Source organism: Salmo trutta, chromosome 6 (genome assembly GCF_901001165.1).
Source record: "Salmo trutta chromosome 6, fSalTru1.1, whole genome shotgun sequence".
NCBI lineage: Eukaryota > Metazoa > Chordata > Actinopteri > Salmoniformes > Salmonidae > Salmo > Salmo trutta.
The window spans coordinates 28,997,457-29,018,329 of record NC_042962.1 but is presented as its reverse complement, the minus strand read 5'-3'; the positions used below and the strand labels follow the sequence as shown (position 1 = coordinate 29,018,329).

Genomic DNA, 20,873 nt, shown 5'->3' with positions numbered 1-20,873 from the left:
ATTGAGTTGAAATTGATACTGTGGATACCAATATCCCTGTGAGCCTCCCAGGCCCATGTTTCCCAGGGTTAAGAACATACATTGTAGATGAATAATATTACATTGTATTATATTACACCCTCTAAACTTATTCCACGGATCCCTTGGCCAAAATTAGGTTAATATGTTGTTAGTAATGTTCATAAAAAAATGAAATCTAAAACATTTTTGGGGGAGATCTGTCCACAGACCCCCTGCAGTACCACTGAGAACCCCTGACAAAATATTCAACATTGAAGTACTTCAATAATTTTCTTATATATATTTTTTCATCAATTTCACAGTAACTTCTACATATCTTTACAAGTGAGAATTGTATTTATGTCTGTATGACACTGGCTCACTTCTCAGTGCCATGTGTTTACACTTTTCATGTCTGTTGTGCAGTAAATGATCTACATATGATATGATACTCAGTGTTAAAATAGTAAGAGCACTATGGTTACCCTTGACTGTCATAGCTAACTAAGCCACACAGAGTTATATGTGGAATTTAGGTCTCTCCTCCCAGCCGTGACCGGGTCGATGTGTCTAACAGCAGGTTGTAATCATAGGTTAAACCGTGGTTTTCACATCTGTAGCCATGACAGGAAGTGGTTTCAGCGGGAACAGGAAGTGGCTTTTCTGTGATAGAGGGGTGCCAAATGGAGCACCTGCCAGAGAGAGGGTGTGTGCGTGTGTGCGTGTGTGTGTGTGTGTTTGTGTGTGTGTGTGCGGGGGAGGAAATAACCTGCTAAGCTCATCCGATGGACACCTTATCATTTGGTGTGTAAACACCCTTACCACTATCCCCAGAGAGGTAGTAGGTCTATCTTCCATTTTATCCACATAATACAATCCCACTGAAGAGCCTTGATTGGCTCAAGCATCTCGCTCCATTCTGCTCAGCCTCAGTAAGTATTCTACCACGTGTTCGCATGTACTGTATACTGTATAACACTGCCTGGTTTTCAGAGTAGCAGCCCGGTACCGGTCAACATAATTGGGTAAGCTCATAAATAATGCCATTTCACTCATAAATAATTACAATTCGGTCCAACTTACCGAGCGTGCATCGTGGTTTCGGATGACACGTCAACTGAACCTGACCCTCCTCTCTCATCCTGGGCCATGCAGATAAAGGACCTTTAACTATCTCCTCAATGTAGATGGAGTAAGCGTATTCCAATGGAGTTGGTGTTCCCAGTGCTCAGTCAGCGTGCCAAATTACACCCTATTCCCTATGTAGTGCACTACCCTTTGACCAGATATGGACAGAGGGTGCTGCTGCTGTGTCAGGTGACCGGTCCCGCCTGTGGTGGTGACACCGAAGGTTACACGTCTTATCACGTCAACAATATCACACGATGACTCAGCAGAGCTAGTCTGGATAATAACGAGGGCGCTGGTGAGAGGAGTGATGACTATTCAAAACAATCACACAGCTATTTAAAGCAAGGGATTAGACGGTTGTTATGTTGGGTCGACTGGAGAGCAGATACTTCACAGTGCGGTATCATCTCGCTCAAAAAACGAGATTATTGCACACACAGGAGCATTTCCCGATTGTGACCTTTTCTGTTCTGTTCACATTGCTGGGTTTCTTGATATGTTGGATGACCGTCTGCCTTTCCTCAATCTCTCCCCTTCCCTGCTTCTTCCTTCCTTCCTTCCTTCCTTCCTTCCTTCCTTCCTTCCTTCCTTCCTTCCTTCCTTCCTTCCTTCCTTCCTTCCTCCCTCTCTCTCTCTCTCTCTCTCTCTCTCTCTCTCTCATCAGTCATTACAGGGCATGTTGTCTTCTCTCCATTCTGAGCTTGACATTCAGAGGTACTTGCTGAAAATCCAATTGCCCCACACAGTTAGTCTGCCTTTTATCTTATCTGCATCATGACTTGGCGTGTGGCTCTGTCTGGATCACAAGTAGCCTGTGTGTGTGTGTGTGTTGACCTCTCCTGCCCTCTCCACCCCCCCTCACCTGATCTGTGTACTCCTGCCAAAAACACTGTCCACATTAGTCAAAATATCCAGCACACCCGAATTACTGCCCCACCGCTTCCCCATCCCCCCTCTCCCCACCACCCCACACTCGCCATCACCTTTCAGAGTGCTATTGTGTGTGTGTTTTCTGTGTTAATGCGTGTGTGTGTGTGTGTGTGTGTGTGTGCGCAATGACTGTGTCGTTAACCTGGCTGTGTCCGTGGAGCCATTAGCTTGATAAAGGGCTCTCTGTGTACTCTCCTCTTCATGTTAGTCACACTGTCAGCCTGGCACAGGTCACCCTACAACACTACCAAGATCCTCAATGAGCTCCACATTCTCTATTCCTCTGCCAGGCCCACAGGACTGCCTTCCTGGCGGACTCATTGGTGGCTTTAATCACCCTCACTACACCCTTTCCCCTCGGATGTTGTGCGAAGCTTGAAAAAGATCTCTGACCGAAATAGAATTGTGCGTGCTGGAGTTTTTTGTGTTTTTTTTTTCTTCTACAATGTCGATTTTGGGCCTGTAACTACCTGAACCATAAGCAAAAAAAAAGCATGGTAGTGTGTGTGTTAACCCTTCACTAAAGTTGTGTGAGGCTTGGCAAGAGAGAAACATGCATGATAAGGCTTAGGGACCACTTGTCTTGTTTTTTTTTTTTGTTGCAGCTGCAACATGGAAAATCATAGTGTGAAAATATAACAGGGAGTGTCTTATCCGCATCATGCCTGGGCATGTGGCTCTGTCTGCATCCCAACTAACACGTGTGTTTGCGCGTGTCTGCGTGTGCGTATGCTGACCTCTCCTGCCCTCTCCACCTCCCCTCATCTGATCTGTGTACTCCTGCCAAAAACACTGTCCACATTAGTCAAAGGGCCAGGGGGGGATATCCAACACACCCGAATTACTGCCCCTCCCCCCTTGTTTTTTTGCAACTGCGAAAATCATAGTGTGTGTGTGCTTGTGTGAAATATAGCAGGTAGTGTCAGTCTGTGTGTCTGCCATCTGCATTGATACAAACAAATTACACCCAAATAGACTGGAATGCATGACTGGAAGTCAAAAAATGACACTGGGGTTTTCACTGTGTTAACATTGTAGTTCAAAAGCTTATCTTTCTCTTAAAGCTGCAATATGTAACTTTTTGGGCGACCTGACCAAATTCACATAGAAATGTTGGTTATAGATCTGTCATTCTCATTCAAAGCAAGTCTAAGAAGCGGCATATCTGTTCTAAGTGCGCTATTTCTATGCTTCCCTGTTTTTTTTACTTACAGTTTTGTACACCAGCTTCAAACACCTCAAAATACAGCGGTTTAGATGGTACAGTTTAGATGGAATGATTCTCTACGCTTGTTTTGTCACATAAATTGAAATTAGGCAAACTATTAGAATCTTAGCAACCAGGGAATGGCGGAGAGATTTATGCATAATGCAGCTTTAGAAAAAAGCATTAACACTATTTTGTGGTTCAGATGGCTTTGTCGGTTGAAGAATGGTGCTTGCAGCTCAGTGTTGTGGTGGTTTTGATGGACAAAAGTGTGCTATAATAATTGTGTTTCAGTTTGTGTCCGTTTCCTATGTAGGGTTGCAATATTCCGGTAAACGTTCAAAGTTACCAGAGTTTTACCAACCCTGTTCCTGTGTATCATGACCCCTCTAATTTACCCTCTTTCTCCTCTTCTCCCCTCCAGAGCAGAAGCCCTGCGCACGGCCCCAGCAGCTCCATTGTAGGGGAGCAGCCTGAGCACCTCTCCCTGGAGTCTCTGGACACCATGTCAGAGGCTGATGCCCCCTCCGCCTTCACCAGAGGCAGCCGCTCCCGCGCCAGCCTGCCCGTAGTGCGCTCTACCAACCAGACCAGGGACCGCTCGCTAGGTAGGGGACCGCAACATGACCACACTGTGATTATGAGGCTATTAACCACAACTTAAAAACACACACACACATACAAACACACTTCACCCCCCCCCCTCGCCCTTTGCTGCTTGCTCCTAGCCTTAATCAGAATTAATTTCCTTAGCATAGTGAGATTACAGAATCCTCCGACAATATGCCATCCTGTTTAACACACGCACAAACACACACACACAGACACAGACGCACACACTGGTATTGACAGGATTAGAAATGGGGTTTGTTAACAACGCAAAGGGCACTTCATTTGCATCAATATGACAAATGCCTCCAGTTGTGTGGAGTTGTATTAATATGCCGCAGCGTAGCTTCTTCTAAGAGGTAGTCAATTTAACTTTGCTGAACTAAACAGAGAGAGAGTGCTTCAACGCTCATCATCTCAACATGTAATCAGCCTCTGAGCCTCACAGGATACGGCTTCTTAAAAAGCTTATTTGAAAATGTAAGCAGAGGACACACGTCTTAGTTTAATGTGACTTTAGGTTGACTCATTTCATTTACTTCAAGTGCCTCTAAATGACTTGTTGACGTTTGGGCAGCACACCCCTTTAACTAACAGGAAGCCATTTTGCATGCTGCTCTGTGCCAAAAGTGGGGTCTTGCTTAGGTTGAGAAGCTGAATTGCAGACATTGTACATAAACATCTACAAGAATATACTACTGCACACACAGATATGCATGCACACACACAGAAATCAACAAACACACACACACACACACACACACACACTCACCAGGGGAACGCGTTATGGCAGCAGAGTGGGTTATGGGGTGATGAAGGGGGTGGAGAAAAGAGGGCATATTACCCAGCATTCCTCTGGTGGCCCCCTGGTTGCTGATCTTGGGTCAGCTTTTCATTTTCCTCACGAATGGTTAAGTTTAGGATTGGGGGAGGGGAAGCTGATCCTAAATCTGTACCTTTCGGGAAACTTCACCCCGGAACCTCCCCCACACACACAGTCGTGTCCCCAGAGACATCTGGTCTTCCTTAAGAGCCCTGTGCCAGTATAAGTAGTGCCTTCAGTCAGAAGACTCCTTAACACAGGACTGGAGTTACAGTAGCTGACATCTTGAAATGACTCTATTCAAGTGAGTTTCTCTATTATTTTTATGTTACTTATAGCTGATGTGTAGTAGTGCTGCAAAATATTTCTACTACAGTACTGTAGTAGTTGTTTTGGGAGACCTGTTAGTTATTTCTTTATTGCTGTACTGTGTTTTATATTGTAGAAGAGTGGGAAATAAAGAACACTATTTATGCTGCATTTGAAATGAACGTAATTGAAGGCGATTGGGTTCCATTTGGAGATGCATAAGAGCAGAGTCTGGAATAGGATCTGACTGTCATAAAACCTAGCAGCAAGCCCTAGAAAACTCAGGCTTCGTCCCAAATGTCACCCCGGTTCCCTTTATAGTGCACTACTTTTGACCAAGGCCCATAGGTCTCTGGTCAAAAGTAGTGCACCGTATGGGGAATAGGGTGCCATTTGGGATGTAGACAAAGTATGTTCTCCCCTGACCAGTTGCTGTGCAGCCACGCCATTTGGTTCTGATTTAGAGAGTGAAACCAGACAATCAGCGGCCACATACAGTCCTGCAATCCAACTCTGCGCTAGAACTTAGCCATCCAAAGTCTCAGGAGCTAATTAAAGTTTGGTTTTGGGGGAATTTTCCATTGCATGTATAATAGAATGTGAAGCCAAGGGTGTGTTCCAAATGACACCCTATTTCTTATATAGTCACTATGGGCGGGTAAAAAAAAAAAATAGTACACTATTGTGTGGCCTGTGTGGTCCAGCGGTTACAGCCGCTGACCTCGGCACACATGTATGCCAGAGTCGGCATGGGTTCGAATACTTCCCTTTGACTCGTCCTATTCTTTCTAACACTTTACTGTCTCGTCAGTCAAGCTCAAAAAGGACTGGGACTGCCCCACTCCTTAAAAAAAAGCCATTTTTTGTGTGTGTGGGACGCACAACCAGTCACTGAATAACACACGTCGTATTAGGAGGGTCTGCGTGCTCATTCATCTTAATGAAAAGCCAGACTGCTGGTATAACAATACACAAAGGAGGAGCGAGTTAGATCACAAACAGACTTTGTTAAGTTGTTGCAAGTCTACCCTAGTAGAGCCATAGATGTATGTGCCATAGAATGGCTCAGCACTTTTATTTCCTGGATTTGTCCCTCCCTCTCTTTAAAAGAGCCTGTAGGATCTTGTATTACATTACTGGAAACATGTAGCCGTTTTTACTGGTCCGCTCCTTTTATGGAGCCACTCTGTGTTAGGAAAAGCTCCTCTCTACCAGTACACTACATAGTGACTGATCCTAAATGATACACAATGTGTACTGTATGTACTCTGTTGTATACTGGAAGCTCTTATTTCAGGGATTTATAAGCTGCGTATCTGTTATAATACGTCAGATGATGAGGCTTTGACTAGAAAACAATATACAAAGTCAAGCTCACAGGCTTCTTTATTTGCACTGTCCTGTATGGACATATAACGTCTTTAAAGCTGTCGAGCTCCAAGTCTTTTGAAAATGTATGTTTTCGTCTGTGGGCAAGGGTGTGTTGTTTGTGAGTGTGTAATGTATTTCATATGCTTTGGTGGAGTGCAGTACAGAAGCCACACCCAGAGTTCAGGAGTTCAGTGTCTTGTCTGTTCGATGCTGTGCTAATGCTCGCCCTTCCCACCCACAACACACAGCCATGTCCCTCGTCCTTCCCCATCCCACATCAACCTCACCCTCATACAACTCACATGACTTACGAACTTCATAAGCACACGTACTGTATGCATCCGCCGGCATGCACACATACACACCAATGCTTTTAGTTTTATGAGTCTTTAACTTTATCACCATTATCTAAATTCTCATTGTAAATACAATAAAGATATTGTAGTTACTCATTGTAAATACAATAAAGATATTATAGTTGCTTATTGTAAAGATATTATCGTGATTCATTGTAAATACAATAAAGATATTATAGTTACTCATTGTAAATACAGTAAAGATATTGTAGTTACTCATTGTAAATACAGTAAAGATATTGTAGTTACTCATTGTAAATATAGTAAAGATATTGTAGTTACTCATTGTAAATACAGTAAAGATATTGTAGTTACTCATTGTAAATATAGTAAAGATATTATAGTTACTCATTGTAAATACAGTAAAGATATTATAGTTACTAATTGTAAATACATTAAAGATATTGTAATTACTCATTGTAAATACAGTAAAGATATTGTAGTTACTCATTGTAAATACAGTAAAGATATTATAGTTACTAATTGTAAATACATTAAAGATATTGTAATTACTCATTGTAAATACAGTAAAGATATTGTAGTTACTCATTGTAAATACAGTAAAGATATTGTAGTTACTCATTGTAAATATAGTAAAGATTTTATAGTTACACATTGTAAATACAGTAGATATTGTAGTTACTAATTGTAAATACAGTAAAGATATTGTAGTTTCTCATTGTAAATATAGTAAAGATATTATAGTTACTCATTGTAAATACAGTAAAGATTTTGAAGTTACTCATTGTAAATATAGTAAAGATATTATAGTTACTCATTGTAAATACAGTAAAGATATTATAGTTACTAATTGTAAATACATTAAAGATATTGTAGTTTCTCATTGTAAATATAGTAAAGATATTAAAGTTACTCATTGTAAATACAGTAAAGATTTTGAAGTTACTCATTGTAAATATAGTAAAGATATTATAGTTACTCATTGTAAATACAGTAAAGATATTATAGTTACTAATTGTAAATACATTAAAGATATTGTAGTTACTCATTGTAAATACAGTAAAGATATTGTAGTTACTCATTGTAAATACAGTAAAGATATTGTAGTTACTCATTGTAAATACAGTAAAGATATTGTAGGTACTCATTGTAAATGCAGTATAGCTATTGTAGTTGCTCATTGTAAATACAGTAAATGTAGTGTTTGTGGTGTATGTCGGACTGCACATAATAGGACAGGACTGCACACGACTTAGGGGGGCCACAGTACAGAAAGACAAGCACCATAGTACATGAATACACCATGCGTCCCAAATGGCACTCTATTCACTATTATTATAGGCCTAAGGGGGATAGGGTGCCATTTGGGACACAGTCATTGACACAACTCTGGTGTGACACCCCTGTAGCTACATGGTTAAGAGCCACCGGATCATCATCAACCAATCATTAACCCCATCAGTAACCCTCCATTAACCCCCTTTCCTTCCCTGTCTTCTCCCCAGGCGTGCTGTACCTGCAGTACGGAGACGAGACCAAGCAGATCCGGATGCCCAATGAGATCACCAGTGGAGACACCATCAGGGCTCTGTTTGTGAGTGCCTTCCCCCAGCAGCTCACCATGAAGATGCTGGAGTCTCCCAGTGTGGCTGTCTATGTCAAAGACGACATGAGGAACATGTACTACGAGCTCACCGACGTCAGGTAAATGGGTGTGTGTTTTTTTTGTCCAGTACCTATGTGTGTGTGTGGGGGGGGTGTTTTGTCTCTATTTTCCCAGACTGGGTTATAGTGTAGGTTGTTTGGGGGTTGCTTCCCAATGTGTCGTCTCAGTCTCACCCGTGTAAGATCCTCAGAGCTACCCAGCAGCCTTCCTCTCTCCCTTCTTTAAGTACTTCCTGTCTAATGAGCTATCCAGCACAGGAAGTGACCCGGGCTGCAAGGAGCCTGCTACAAATCCTCTTCCTCCCCACTTTCCAGTCAACTCAATAGCTGTGTGGATGAAAGGGCTCAGGATGTGGTGCCCTACAGCAGTGGAAGAACCTTTAGTTCCACCACCACCAAAACAAACCCAAACAACACCGTGGACGAGTCCCAAATGGCGCCCTATTCCCTATATAGTGTACTACTTTTGACCAGAGCCTTATCGCTTTGCCTATGGGCCCTGGTCAAAAGTAGTGCACTACATAGAACATAGGTTGCCATCTGGGTCGCAAACCAGTCTCCGAGCCTCTTTTTCCTCTCATTTACACCCATGTGATGGTAGAAGAAAGTGGAAAGTTCAGCTGTGGCCGAATTCATTTGTTTTGACACGTTTCATCGCTGCTCAGTTGGCAGAACAAAAGGATCGGAAAATAACCTATAAACAGTCTTGTTTCTTCCAGAGCCTCAGATTTAAAGTGAGTGAGTGAGCTATAGCCAACTTGGCCACATTCTGTGTGCGAGACTTAACGTCAGAAGAGTTGCAGGGTGTGTTAAGTGGTGGTGTCCCATGTGTTAAGCGGTGGTGTCTTCTCCTCTCTGTGCAGAAAGTGACTCTTGGCACAGGCAGATGTAGCTTTGTCATTAAAAACACAATAAGTCGTCTCTGTTCTTTTGAGTTTTCCAGAGGGGTATGACTCATAAGACAACAATGACAAGGGTTTCTTGCCCTCACGGTCATGCCCACACACAGTCACGTCGCCAATCACCTTCACCCAGTTTGCCCACTTCCTGGTACATCATAAAATTCAACAATATATATAAGTTACTGTTCAATACCCAGGGCAATGAATTGACAGTGCATGACCTGTTTTTACATTTAAAAAAATCATATTTAAATATTCATATTTCTGTAGAATACAAGCTTACAGCACACTGGGCGATTGTACTCCATTTTGAACACAGGAGAGTGGTGGCACCTTAATTGGGGAGGATGGGCTCATGGTAATGGCTGGAGCGCAATTAGTAGAACGGTATCAAATACAAATAAATATGGTTTCCATGTGTTTGATGCCATTCCATTAGCTCCGTTCCAGCCATTATTATGAGCTGTCCTCCCCCCTGTGATTATGAAGGCTCAAAGTGAAGAAAAAAACAAGTATTCTGGCTCTCTATCTGTAGTGTTCTTGCGGCGGTGTGATGTGTACTTTGTGACTAGCTCGAACCTTTTTTATCAGGGCTGTAAAAGTTATTGCGTGTTCATTCCTCGCCGGCTGGCTCAGAAGTAGACGGCACAGGAGCAATAATTGACACGGAAAACAAAGATCAGAAGACGAGACGCAGCTTTATTGATTTATTTGAGGGATCCTTTTTACTGTAACACCACTGGACACGTTTCGGGCCTACTGGACACTTTTTGACACAACGACGTGATGGCTCAGTACAGCCAGTACAGCAGACTGTGGACTGTGTACGACATAGCACACACCAATGTCTGGGTATAGGAGACCACTATCCAATAGTGATATATTCTTGCCTCCTCATTTCCCTCTGGACGTTTCTCCCTCTCCCCACAGGAATATCACAGATCACTCCTGCCTGAAGGTGTACCACAAGGACCCAGCACAGGCCTTCAGTCACGGCCCCAGACCCACCAACGTTGACACCAGGGTGAGTACTGACCCATCTGAGGAGCATCTAAACTGGGATACTGAACCAGGCGAGCCCCTGGTCTAACCTCGGGCTAGCAGGGCATCTGGAGGGTTTACAGCAGGTAGAACTAGCTCTATCCTAGACCCAGACTTACTGTAGGGTAAACCTTTCAACAGATGACAGAGTGGTATGGTTCAGTCTTCCTTATTACATTCCTGTCTGGGCAAAGAAAGATAGTCTAATTACTAAGTCCACACCTACTGTGGTGCTTGTGTGAAAAAGGTACATTATTTATGGCAGGTATTATTATTTGCAACATGCCAGCCGTTCCCACAGAAACAGCTCCAGTAGGGAATAGGCCAGTCTAGTTAGTCTAATGTACAAATAACACTGGCTATGGGGGGCCTACCCCTACCTCTCCCCCCTATCCTACCCTCTCCTCTCCTCTCTCTTCATAATCCCCTCTTCTTCTCCTAACCTCCTTTATTCACCCTCCTTCCCCTCATCCTCCCTCTATCCTCTCCTCCCCAAATTCTCTCCTGTCCTCCCTCTCATCCCTCCCTCTCAGCGCCTGGGTAACGGAATGCCCTCCCCCCCGCCTCCTCCCGTCTTCCTTAATCTGTCTACGGCGGTCTTCTGTTCTTCGTGCATCATTTCGGGTGGGATGGAGGGAGCCTTGTGTGTGCCTTAGTGCAGCTCGCCGAAAGGAATTGAACTCCATTCACAGGGCTGTTTCTTCTCCAAATCTCCTGCTAATCTCCCACAAGGCTGCTGCCTCCTGTTGGTTTCCTGCTGATGTAGCGGAACTAAAGCGCAAAGACCTCATTCCTTGTGTGTTCCTCCCCTAAATCCTTTCTGGTCAGCTGACCCCTGTCCTCCCTAATCCTCACCGACGCTTTATCTAATCTAGCTGAGAGAAGTCTCCGTGTGAGTAATGTAGCTTTTTACCACCTGAGGAACATTTCCAAGGTGAGACTCATCCATGCTTTTATTACAAGCAGGCTTGACTACTGTAATGCTCTCCTGTCTGGTCTACCCAAGGAAGCCATTGGTCAACAGCAAAATATACAGAATGCTGCAGCACGGACTGACCAAGACCAGACGGAGAGTATATATTATACCGGTTTTAATGTCTCTGCACTGGCTGCCTGTGAGTTTTAGAATATTTTAAGATTATTCTATTGGTTTTTAAATCAATCCATGATTGTGTACCCCAATACATGTCAGACATGCATTTAAGTTATGTACCCAGTAGGTCCCTCAGGTCTTCTGGCACTGGCCTTTTAACTATCCCAAAGCCTAGGACCAAGAGGCATGGAGAGGCAGCCTTTAGTTACTACGCCCCCAGCCTCTGGAATAGCCTGCCAGAGAACCTGAGGGGGCCGAAACTGTGGACATTTTTAAAAGAGCTCTTTTTTTAGCTTTGCTTTTCCTTAGGGTGCTTTTTATCCTCTTATGTCTGTTGTGTAGTAAATACTTCAGTTTTTATTTTGATTGTTTTTATCATTTTTTTCCCCCTGTGAAGCACATTGTGTTTCATTCCACGTCTGAAATGCGCTATAAATACAGCTTGATTTGATTTGACGTGGATTGCCATGCAGCGCAGTGTGCAACACTCACATGTGCACACGTACGTACACACACACGCGCAATAATACTGAATATTGTTGCAGTTATCGCAATGACTTTTTTTCAATGAGCCCCAGCATCATGCATTGTGTCTTTCTAGAGAAACGGTAGCTTTGCTTTATGGGAGGTGGAGTGTGGGTTCAGATTCTACAGTGTTTGACTTTAGTACTGGACATCAGCGATAAATAAAGTTGCATTGAGTCTACTCTGGGTTGATTCTCTCACTCATTTATGAAACTGTGCTTCGGTCTGCCTCTATAACCTATGAATACACTGCATAGTATTTTATTGAAATGACTGGAACACATGGGAAACAAAGGAGAAGCCACTATTTCTAAAGCAACTACTGCATTCGTGGCATAAATCTCAAGTTGATTGTTTAACACGGAGTAGACATATGTTATGAGCTGTGGTATGAAACGTGAACACACACACACACACACACATACACACACACACACACACACACACACTACATGGATACATAGCATTACGCAACCCAGATCAAATGTCTTATCAGCTTAACACTCAGAAGCAATTCACACGCACACACTCTTTTTTCACTAGACTGCCAGACGACTCCAGGAGACCTACTACGTTGTTGTTTTTTACACACGCACACACGCACGCACACACACACACACACACACACACACACACACACACACACACACACACACACACACACACACACACACACACACACACACATACCCACATACACAAGTTTGAGTTTATTTGTTCTGGTCAGGCACTGGTGTATGATTTAGAGGAAGTTGCGTGTCTCTTTAAAGGCCAGGGTAACTGCTTTGTTGTTTTTTTGAATCACAGATTACCTTTTTTTTTTAACACGGACCATATGAGTTATGCTATGGACTTTGATCTCATCAGAGCCAGCCAATATGACACTGGCAATATTGACAAAGGCAATCTGTGATTCAAAAAGCCTACAAAGCAGTTGTATTCTTCAAGAATCAATGGCTTTATTTAAAAGTCATAAAATGGATGTACCAATCACAGATTGTCATTTAAGGACCTGCTCATGAAGTGATACAGCTGTAATATTATGAAAACTAAAGTGGATTTGTAGTGGCTGGTCTGCAAATACTTTCTCTGCTTAATTTGACAAATGAATCAAATTAGATCCAGGAAAATGTTTTGCTATGATATATAATGACGGACAATTGTTTTTATGCAATTGAGATCAATGGGCATTGTTTTTCGCACACACACACACACACACACACACACACACACACACACACACACACACACACACACACACACACACACACACACACACACTCACGCACCGGTCTCCAACACACACGAGCAGGTTCAAATAATAATAATCACAGTGGTTGTAGAGGGTGCAACAGGTCAGCACCTCAGGAGTAAATGTCAGTTGGTTTTTCATAGCCGAGCATTCAGAGTTAGGGACAGCAGGTGCGGTAGAGAGAGAGAGTCGAAAACAGCAGGTCCGGGACAAGGTAGCACGTCCGGTGAACAGTTCAGGGTTCCATAGCCGCAGGCAGAACAGTTGAAACTGGAGCAACAGCACGACCAGGTGGACTGGGGACACGCAAGGAGTCATCAGGCCAGGTAGACCTGAGGCATATTCCCAGGGCTCAGGTCCTCCGGGAGGGGAGGGAGTGGGAGAGGGAGCGAGAGAAAATTAGAGGGAGCATACTTAAATTCACACAGGACACCGGATAAGACAGGAGCAATACTCCAGATATAACAGACTGACCCTAGCCCCCAGACACAAACTATTGCAGCATACATACAGACCATATGAGTTAGGGTATGGAATTTACTCTCATCATTGTCAATATGACACTGGCAGTATTGACCAAGGCAATGTGGGATTCAAACAGCAACAAATATTGTTCAAGAATGAATGGCTTTATTTAAAAGTATAAAAATGTATGTATACCAATCCCAGATTGCCTCATTGAAGGACCTGCTCATGAAGTTATACAGCTATAATTGTGTATAGTATTCTGAAAACTAAAGTGGATTTGAAGTCGCTGGTCTGCAAGTAGTTTCTCTGTTTGAATTTGACAAATGAAACAAATTAGAATCATGATTTTTTTGCTATGATATGCCAATGAGCCATTAGCTTATGGCAAGTTTCCCTTTAAATACAGACCGGCAAAGTCCTATACACACGTTAATGCTGAAGTGTCCACACACACACACTCACAAAGCAAATTTGCGATCATAATTTTTACACCCACAGTGTTAAATTGAACAGTTTCTTAGTAATTATATGAATTTTCTGAAATAGTGTTAAACTAGCACTTTTCAAAGTATTGATAAACTAACACCCCAAGAGTGTTGGGTCCCTAACACAATGGGTGTTACGAATTCAGACATAAATTAACACTTTATTAGAGCTGATGCTCTTACACTTTCTCAGTCTTAGGGAATTAACACCTGTCATGTTACAGTAACACATTTGTGGGTGATGTTTTAACACTGTAGGGTGTAAAGCTTTACTGTATTTGCATATTTATTTCCCAGGGTGCCTTTCAAGTGAATTTTAGAGGTACCATGACTGTGTTTCGATGGCTGTCAGTGAGTGTTTAAGTGAATATCTTATCATAAAAGTAACACTGATGACAATACATATTTTTTTTTTACACTGCCATACTTCGACAGTCTAGTTTTACCCTAACACACTGGTCTGAAACTCCTGGTTTGCAGGCCACATAGGCAAGTCATATAATGCTGGCTTGCAGAGTGTTATATCATTTCTATTGGAGTTAGGATAGCCAACAATTGAAACTTTTTAAATCACCCGCAATCTGCAGTTAGAATGACTGCCAAGGTCGGGAATATTTTTATTCGATGAGGTTTAACGGCGGTTGGTGTCCAATAAATGTTGCATTACCGCCACCTACTAGACTGAAGTATAACTCCCTTATACTTTGCTTAAAATAATAATTTTCCCAAAAAATCGATAAATGCCCTACCAAAAAACACAGTAATCACTCCTTTCAATGGCATCCTTTTATTGAGGGCAAAACAATTCACATCTCTTGCTCCCATTCGTTTAACGCTGAGTGCCTGCTCCCTCTGACCAGAAACAAACAATTATCACAAGACCACTTCTGGTTACCTTCACCGATTCCACAGCACCCAACTTTGTTTTCACCCACCATGAAACCACAAATGGATCAGCCAAAAGGCAAGGGCCCACTTTTTCCAAAAACTTCACTCCTACTGTCACAGACTCATCTTTATCCTGACCCTCGGTGTAAGCCTCGGGCTCTGAGAACTTCACCACACCTACCACCTCAGATACTTCGCCCTCATTCACTTCCATTTCTCCTCCTGTCTTCGATCCGGCGTACAGCTCACTCTGCTTACACTTTCTACCATTCTTCTTTAACATACCATCTCCCTTTTTTCTGCCATTTTAACTGACTCAAGCTCACCCTCTTCCTCCCTCTCTATCTCTCTTAGACCTCCTCTGCCTCTCTTTTTCTCTCCATTCCTCAGTATTGCAAGTATACGTCTTCTTCTGATAATACTGCACTTCTCCTGACCTACATTTTGTTGTCGCCCTCTCAAGGGACGCTATTTAACCGGCTGTCACGATCTCCGTACAATCAGCCGAACCCCGCGGGATGTAGTGCTCCACAGTGCATCCCACTTGTAAAGCAGCTGCTTTGTCTTGATGTTCTTCTATACCAATAGCTACTGCAATGCTTTTCCATTTCAAACAAACGTGCTGTCCACGGTCTTGTTTCCTCTTCCAGGGACCACATAGAGAAGATTGATAAAGAGACTACCTAAACCATCTAAACTGGCATAACCATCTCAATAACAGGTGAAATAAGTCCGACCACTTACAGATTGGATTAGTTTAGAAAAATGTAGGTCATTTATCTTTGTGTAGTTCAATTAATCAATGAATCAATGAATCATCTTTAAGTTCAATTAATCAATCAATGTCTATTTAGAAACATAGATATTAAAACAAACTATTCTAAAAAGCAACCTGCAACAAAGCATGCTGGTAAAGATCATAATGAGGCCCCTCCCACATCTTTTTCACTCAGAGAGTTTTAATTTAAACTAGGCAAGTCGGTTAAGAACAAATTCTTATTTACAATGACAGCCTAGGATCAGTGGGTTAACTGCCTTGTTCAAGGGCAGAACAACAGATTTTTACCTTGTCAGCTCAGGGATTCAATCTAGTAACCTTTCAGTCACTAGTCCAACACTCTAACCACTAGGCTACCTGCCCCCCAGAGTTAATGGAAATGAACTCAACACAGTTGTGTAACAACAACACCACCTGGTTAACACTTCCTTTATTCACCGAAAATGACGTAAATTTCAATCCCTCCAGAATCAACACTCAGAAATAAGACTTTTTACCTCAACACCGAGATTTTAACACCCGCAAATTTGTGCATGCACACACACAAGTGGCTTTATTCTTGACAGATGTGAAGCTGCGAGTGCAGATGTTTTGTAAAACATGTTCGAGACAAATAAGCCTTTCTGATGCCTCCTTGTGTTAGCCGGCTCTCTTAATTGTGAAGCCAAATCCTGGAATTCTAGGAAAAGAGCAAATACAGTAACAAAATGAGGCCTGCACCTGTTTAAACATAGTGTTTGGAGTGGTAGAACACTGCTGCACGTCTCAGTAGGGCTATCCATTGTCCTGTCTTCTCTAAGAAATCAGTGAGATCGTATTTCTGCTATTGGTTTCCATTTGTTTTGTTTTCTTCTAAGAGATTGTTTCCAGATGTGTTGGGGGTTAACCAGATTAGTGGGGTTAAATAAGTTAGTGGTAGCCATGCTCATATGGTGACTACATGTGTGCAACAGTAATTAGTACACTGTAAAGGGGTTACCGTGGATTTGACAGTAGCTTACAGGCAGCTCAGTGGCAACAAAAATGGTGTATTTCATATTACAGTACACTGTAATATAAATGCGGTATCGAAGCAAGTACAGTGTAATGACACACTGTAAAATGTACTGTATTATACTATAAAAAAAGTTTATGCTACGGTAATCGGTGTGAATTAATTAATTAATAGGTGGGGATTGTATTTCACTGTAATTGAAAGGGATTGGTGCAAGCAGGATGGCTGCTAGGTAAAGTGTTTACAAACATTACAGAATGTTAATGAATAGTTGGTGTTTCATATCACTTGCACTTCTACAGGCCTTAACAAAGACTTCCAAACTGGCAGTGACTACAGGGCAAAACAGACATGGCAAAATGCTCAACCAGTTAAGACTTGCTGCCGTTCCAATCTGTTCCCTATACATTTTAAATTGATGGGATACTATAACCACAGAGGAGTTAAATTGGTGCAGCGTTCTCCCTCACAGGTGCAACAAATATAGCCTCTTTCAAGGCACACCTCAAAATATGTTAATGAGACAGAAACAACAATAGCATGCACCACTAGTGGTTAAACGTTTTTTTTTGCGCTAAAAAAAGTCATGTATTCTGTGGGGTGGAGTTACAGTACCATTCGAAATGCAGCAATTCTTCCCCACCCACAACATCTTCCCACAATGCACCATAATTTACAGTATGCTGGAGTATAATACAAAAAAATAACTGTATAATTTACAGTTTTCTGCTACAGTGTATGCTTCCATACAGACCAGACAGGATGCTTCATTTACATCAGGGAATTGTAAGAGGTGACTGGAATAAAACACTTCCACTGTACATAAGCCATATATTCCTGACAGTCAAGTAGCCTATTAAATAGGGATCACCATTTTATTCTAGTCAAAAAATCCTCTGTTGTTTTGTAATGTTCTTACCAGACTCAGAAAGGTAATCTATCTAGTGTCATTATCAGAATACAGGGTAGTTATTAAAGTGTCCCTAGGTGTGCTCTATAATAGGTCAGAGCTGGGCAATGAGAAGGGCTGCTTGTATAGGTGGTAACTCCATCCCTTCTATTTCAATAACTCAGTAGGAAGTCCCCCCCCCCAAAAAAAATAGGACACCTTTCCATTTCAGTACTTTAATGTCTTCGTAGCTGGACATTGAGAAAGATGACAACATCATGGTGAGAAGGGTGATAATCTTCACATGCTAGCCTCAAACAATTAATCCTCCTTCCTGCTTCTAGGTGTAACAAACAAGCCATTGTTCACTTCAGGTATGAGTCATAGGTTACATCTGTAGAAACCAAAACTAAATCTAGAAGGGGAATTCTAAAGATTCTAACATTCTCCACAAGGCTTATCAACGAGCATGATTTAAGAAAGATCCAGTATACTGTGTAAAATACATAAATCATGTTTAATGTTCCAGAAATGATTAAGTGTTTACTGAATGGTTCTTTCTAGAAGTGAACAGCAATGAGCAGCATAATAGGGAGGGTGTGACATCTGATGTGTGTGTGTGTGAGAGGTGAAAAGAGACAAAAGCTAAAAGCCTGAACAAAGACTCAGACTGGGCTGGATCCTCAGCTAACAAAGACAAACTCACTCATTGGCTGATAAGTGAAAACACACCGTCTTTATTTATATATTGTTTAAGAAAAATCTGTCTGGGAATATTCTATTCAAAGGCTATGGAACAACGTGCAATAGAGACTAATGGAAAGCGCAAGCTAGTGAGTTCAAACACTTCACTGTCAAAGTCAAATGTTTTCACATGTCTCCTCTCTTGGAAATGCTCAATGTTAAAACGGTTTCTCTGATGGTTTAATAGGATTCTTCTTTTCTTTGCCAAGGTGGACAAAGTACTACATACTTCGCCCTAACAAAGAAAAGGCCCCAAGTAGTTGTATGAAGTCAAGCACAGCTGTTCTATGCAGTCTGTGATGGCTTGTCAATTGTACCTGAAGTAAGCAATTCCTTTCATCCTCTTGCAAGACCACTTTGCGTTTTCAATATCATGACCTTATAAGGCAGGAGTTCCAGGTTTGTTCGCAGACATATATAAAACATTGCCTTTAATAAATAAATAAACACATCCGAAGGTGGCGACGAACAAGCAGTGGAATTGGGAACATTTGGTTTGAGTTTGGCTCGTGGACTTTTTAAAGACCTCAATCTATTTCTTTCCACTGCCTCCTTAAGGTTCTCATTAGAAGGACAGCAGGTCTGGGAGGGTCTCAGAAAGTCAGCTCAATCTAGTTTCATATGAGTACTACATCAGGCTATTAGAGTCCGGCACCAGGCCAGATACACACCCACAGGAATCAGGATTGGCTGAACATGAAAGAGTTCTGATGGAGAACTAGTGAGACATATTGTATCTCTATTGGTCTCCACTGGAGTCCTTGGGTGAGCAAATAGGGCTGTTCATTGTTATGATGACAGTTCATGGGCAATATCTCTCTCTCTCTCTTATACAATGACTACCAGCTTGGCAAGGGCACATTTAAACTGTCTGACTTCAGAGAGAACTCTTTGTGGTCATACGTAGGGCATCAAACAGTCACCATATGAAATCATCTGAATGGTGGGTTTAGTGTTTAATCAAAAGAGAGCAGGGAGATGAAAGTTTATTATTCAAGTATGAACAACAAAACACGGAGGGAGAGATCACAATAGTAGTCAAGTCAAAGAAAGTCAGTGTATACAAAACATCTCCAACAGCCCTAATTTTGGCCATGTATTAGTACCGTGCAGTAACCCCAGGCTCCTGTAACGGAAACATCAAGTGTGTATGTAAAGTATGTGGAAGCATTGTGTTGATTCAGATCAGATAATTCAATTGATGTTAGACTATTCATTTGCCTCAAATGCAGGTGGCTGGCCACAAGAAACACTAAACCACAGCAGTAGTAGTGCATCCTGAAGAAATGAGCTCTCTCTCACTACGCTGACCCGTACATTCCTCTGTGTAAAGCTACACATACTCTCTGCCCTCCACTTTTAACTTTTAACTCCATAAATCAGAGAGCTGCTTCAGTCATGCCTTTCCTTTAACTCCACTGTAGCTGAATGAAGTTAGTTTCAAAGTCCACAGGTACTCTGGGGTCCTTCATGGGTGGTCATTGCAGGCCAAGCTGCCTGTTTAAAAAAGCTGTGCCATTAACAACGGAACCTGTTGTTAATTTACCAGCTACTTCTTTCCTGCCTGTAGGCACATAATATAAATCCTTCTCTCTGTGTTTTCACATGTGGGCTGTTTTTAAAGACACACTGTTATCAGCAACCAGGGGCAATTGAGCTCACAAGCTTGCATGAACCTTAAAGAAACACTCAAAGTAATCTCCTAGCTTGAAAGAAATGGGAATATGCTGCCAAAATCCCAAAACCTTATTTTATCCCAAAATCTTGTTTTCATGTAAAATCTTATTTTAGAAGCCTGGGGGTATAGTCTATGTGGGGTGTCTATGAAATGTTAGTAAAATATTAATGGGGGAAAAGTATCCCTGTGGCCTTAACAGAACTTAAGATCAACTGTTTTTCTCACCCTGAGAATGTGCTGATGCGATATTCTTTTCTCTAAACATATGGTTGAAAACCATTTATAAAACAGGTTGTTTGGATTCTGGATGCTGATTGGTTGATAGCAGGGAGTTATTCACAACAATCCCTGGGTAATGCCTGTCAACTAGTGCTGAGCGATTAACCAACATTTGTTTTTGTTTTTGTGTTATTAAACAACTAATTGACTGATGTCGGTTCAATTACTTGAATTCCATTTAGTAAAAAAAAATGTTGCGCCCAACGCGCTGTTTCTCTAGAGAAATCAAATAATTCACGAGAGAAATCAAGTCAACTCTGTGGGACGCTGGACTGAAGGGAGTTGTAGTTTTCATTAAGCAAATATTCAACCTAGTTCAGGTCAGAAGCGTGGTAATTAACTACAATGACCATAATCCATTGCGCCTGTGTTTTCTGGCTCGGACAGAGACAGATCAGAGGGGAAGGAGCATGGTGAGAGGTTTTACTCTCGCCAAAATCTGTCCAAAATAAACCCAATGTGTTTCTATGGGCTTATTTTGGACCTAAATTTACC

General features: G+C 42.0%; 1 protein-coding gene across 9 annotated transcripts in view; it reads left to right on the top strand.

The window, feature by feature from the left end:
• LOC115195822 (sickle tail protein homolog) overlaps positions 1-20,873 on the top strand; it is a 224,151-nt gene that overhangs the window by 177,450 nt on the left and 25,828 nt on the right. For 7 of the 9 annotated variants that reach the window (XM_029756110.1, XM_029756111.1, XM_029756103.1 and 4 more), the window contains exons 3-6: positions 1,796-1,876; positions 3,693-3,876; positions 8,203-8,401; positions 10,195-10,288. In XM_029756110.1, the coding sequence (XP_029611970.1) occupies positions 1,796-1,876; positions 3,693-3,876; positions 8,203-8,401; positions 10,195-10,288 (558 nt within the window). The remainder of the gene's footprint in view (positions 1-1,795; positions 1,877-3,692; positions 3,877-8,202; positions 8,402-10,194; positions 10,289-20,873) is intronic. The other 2 variants (XM_029756104.1, XM_029756106.1) reach the window with 1 other exon arrangement.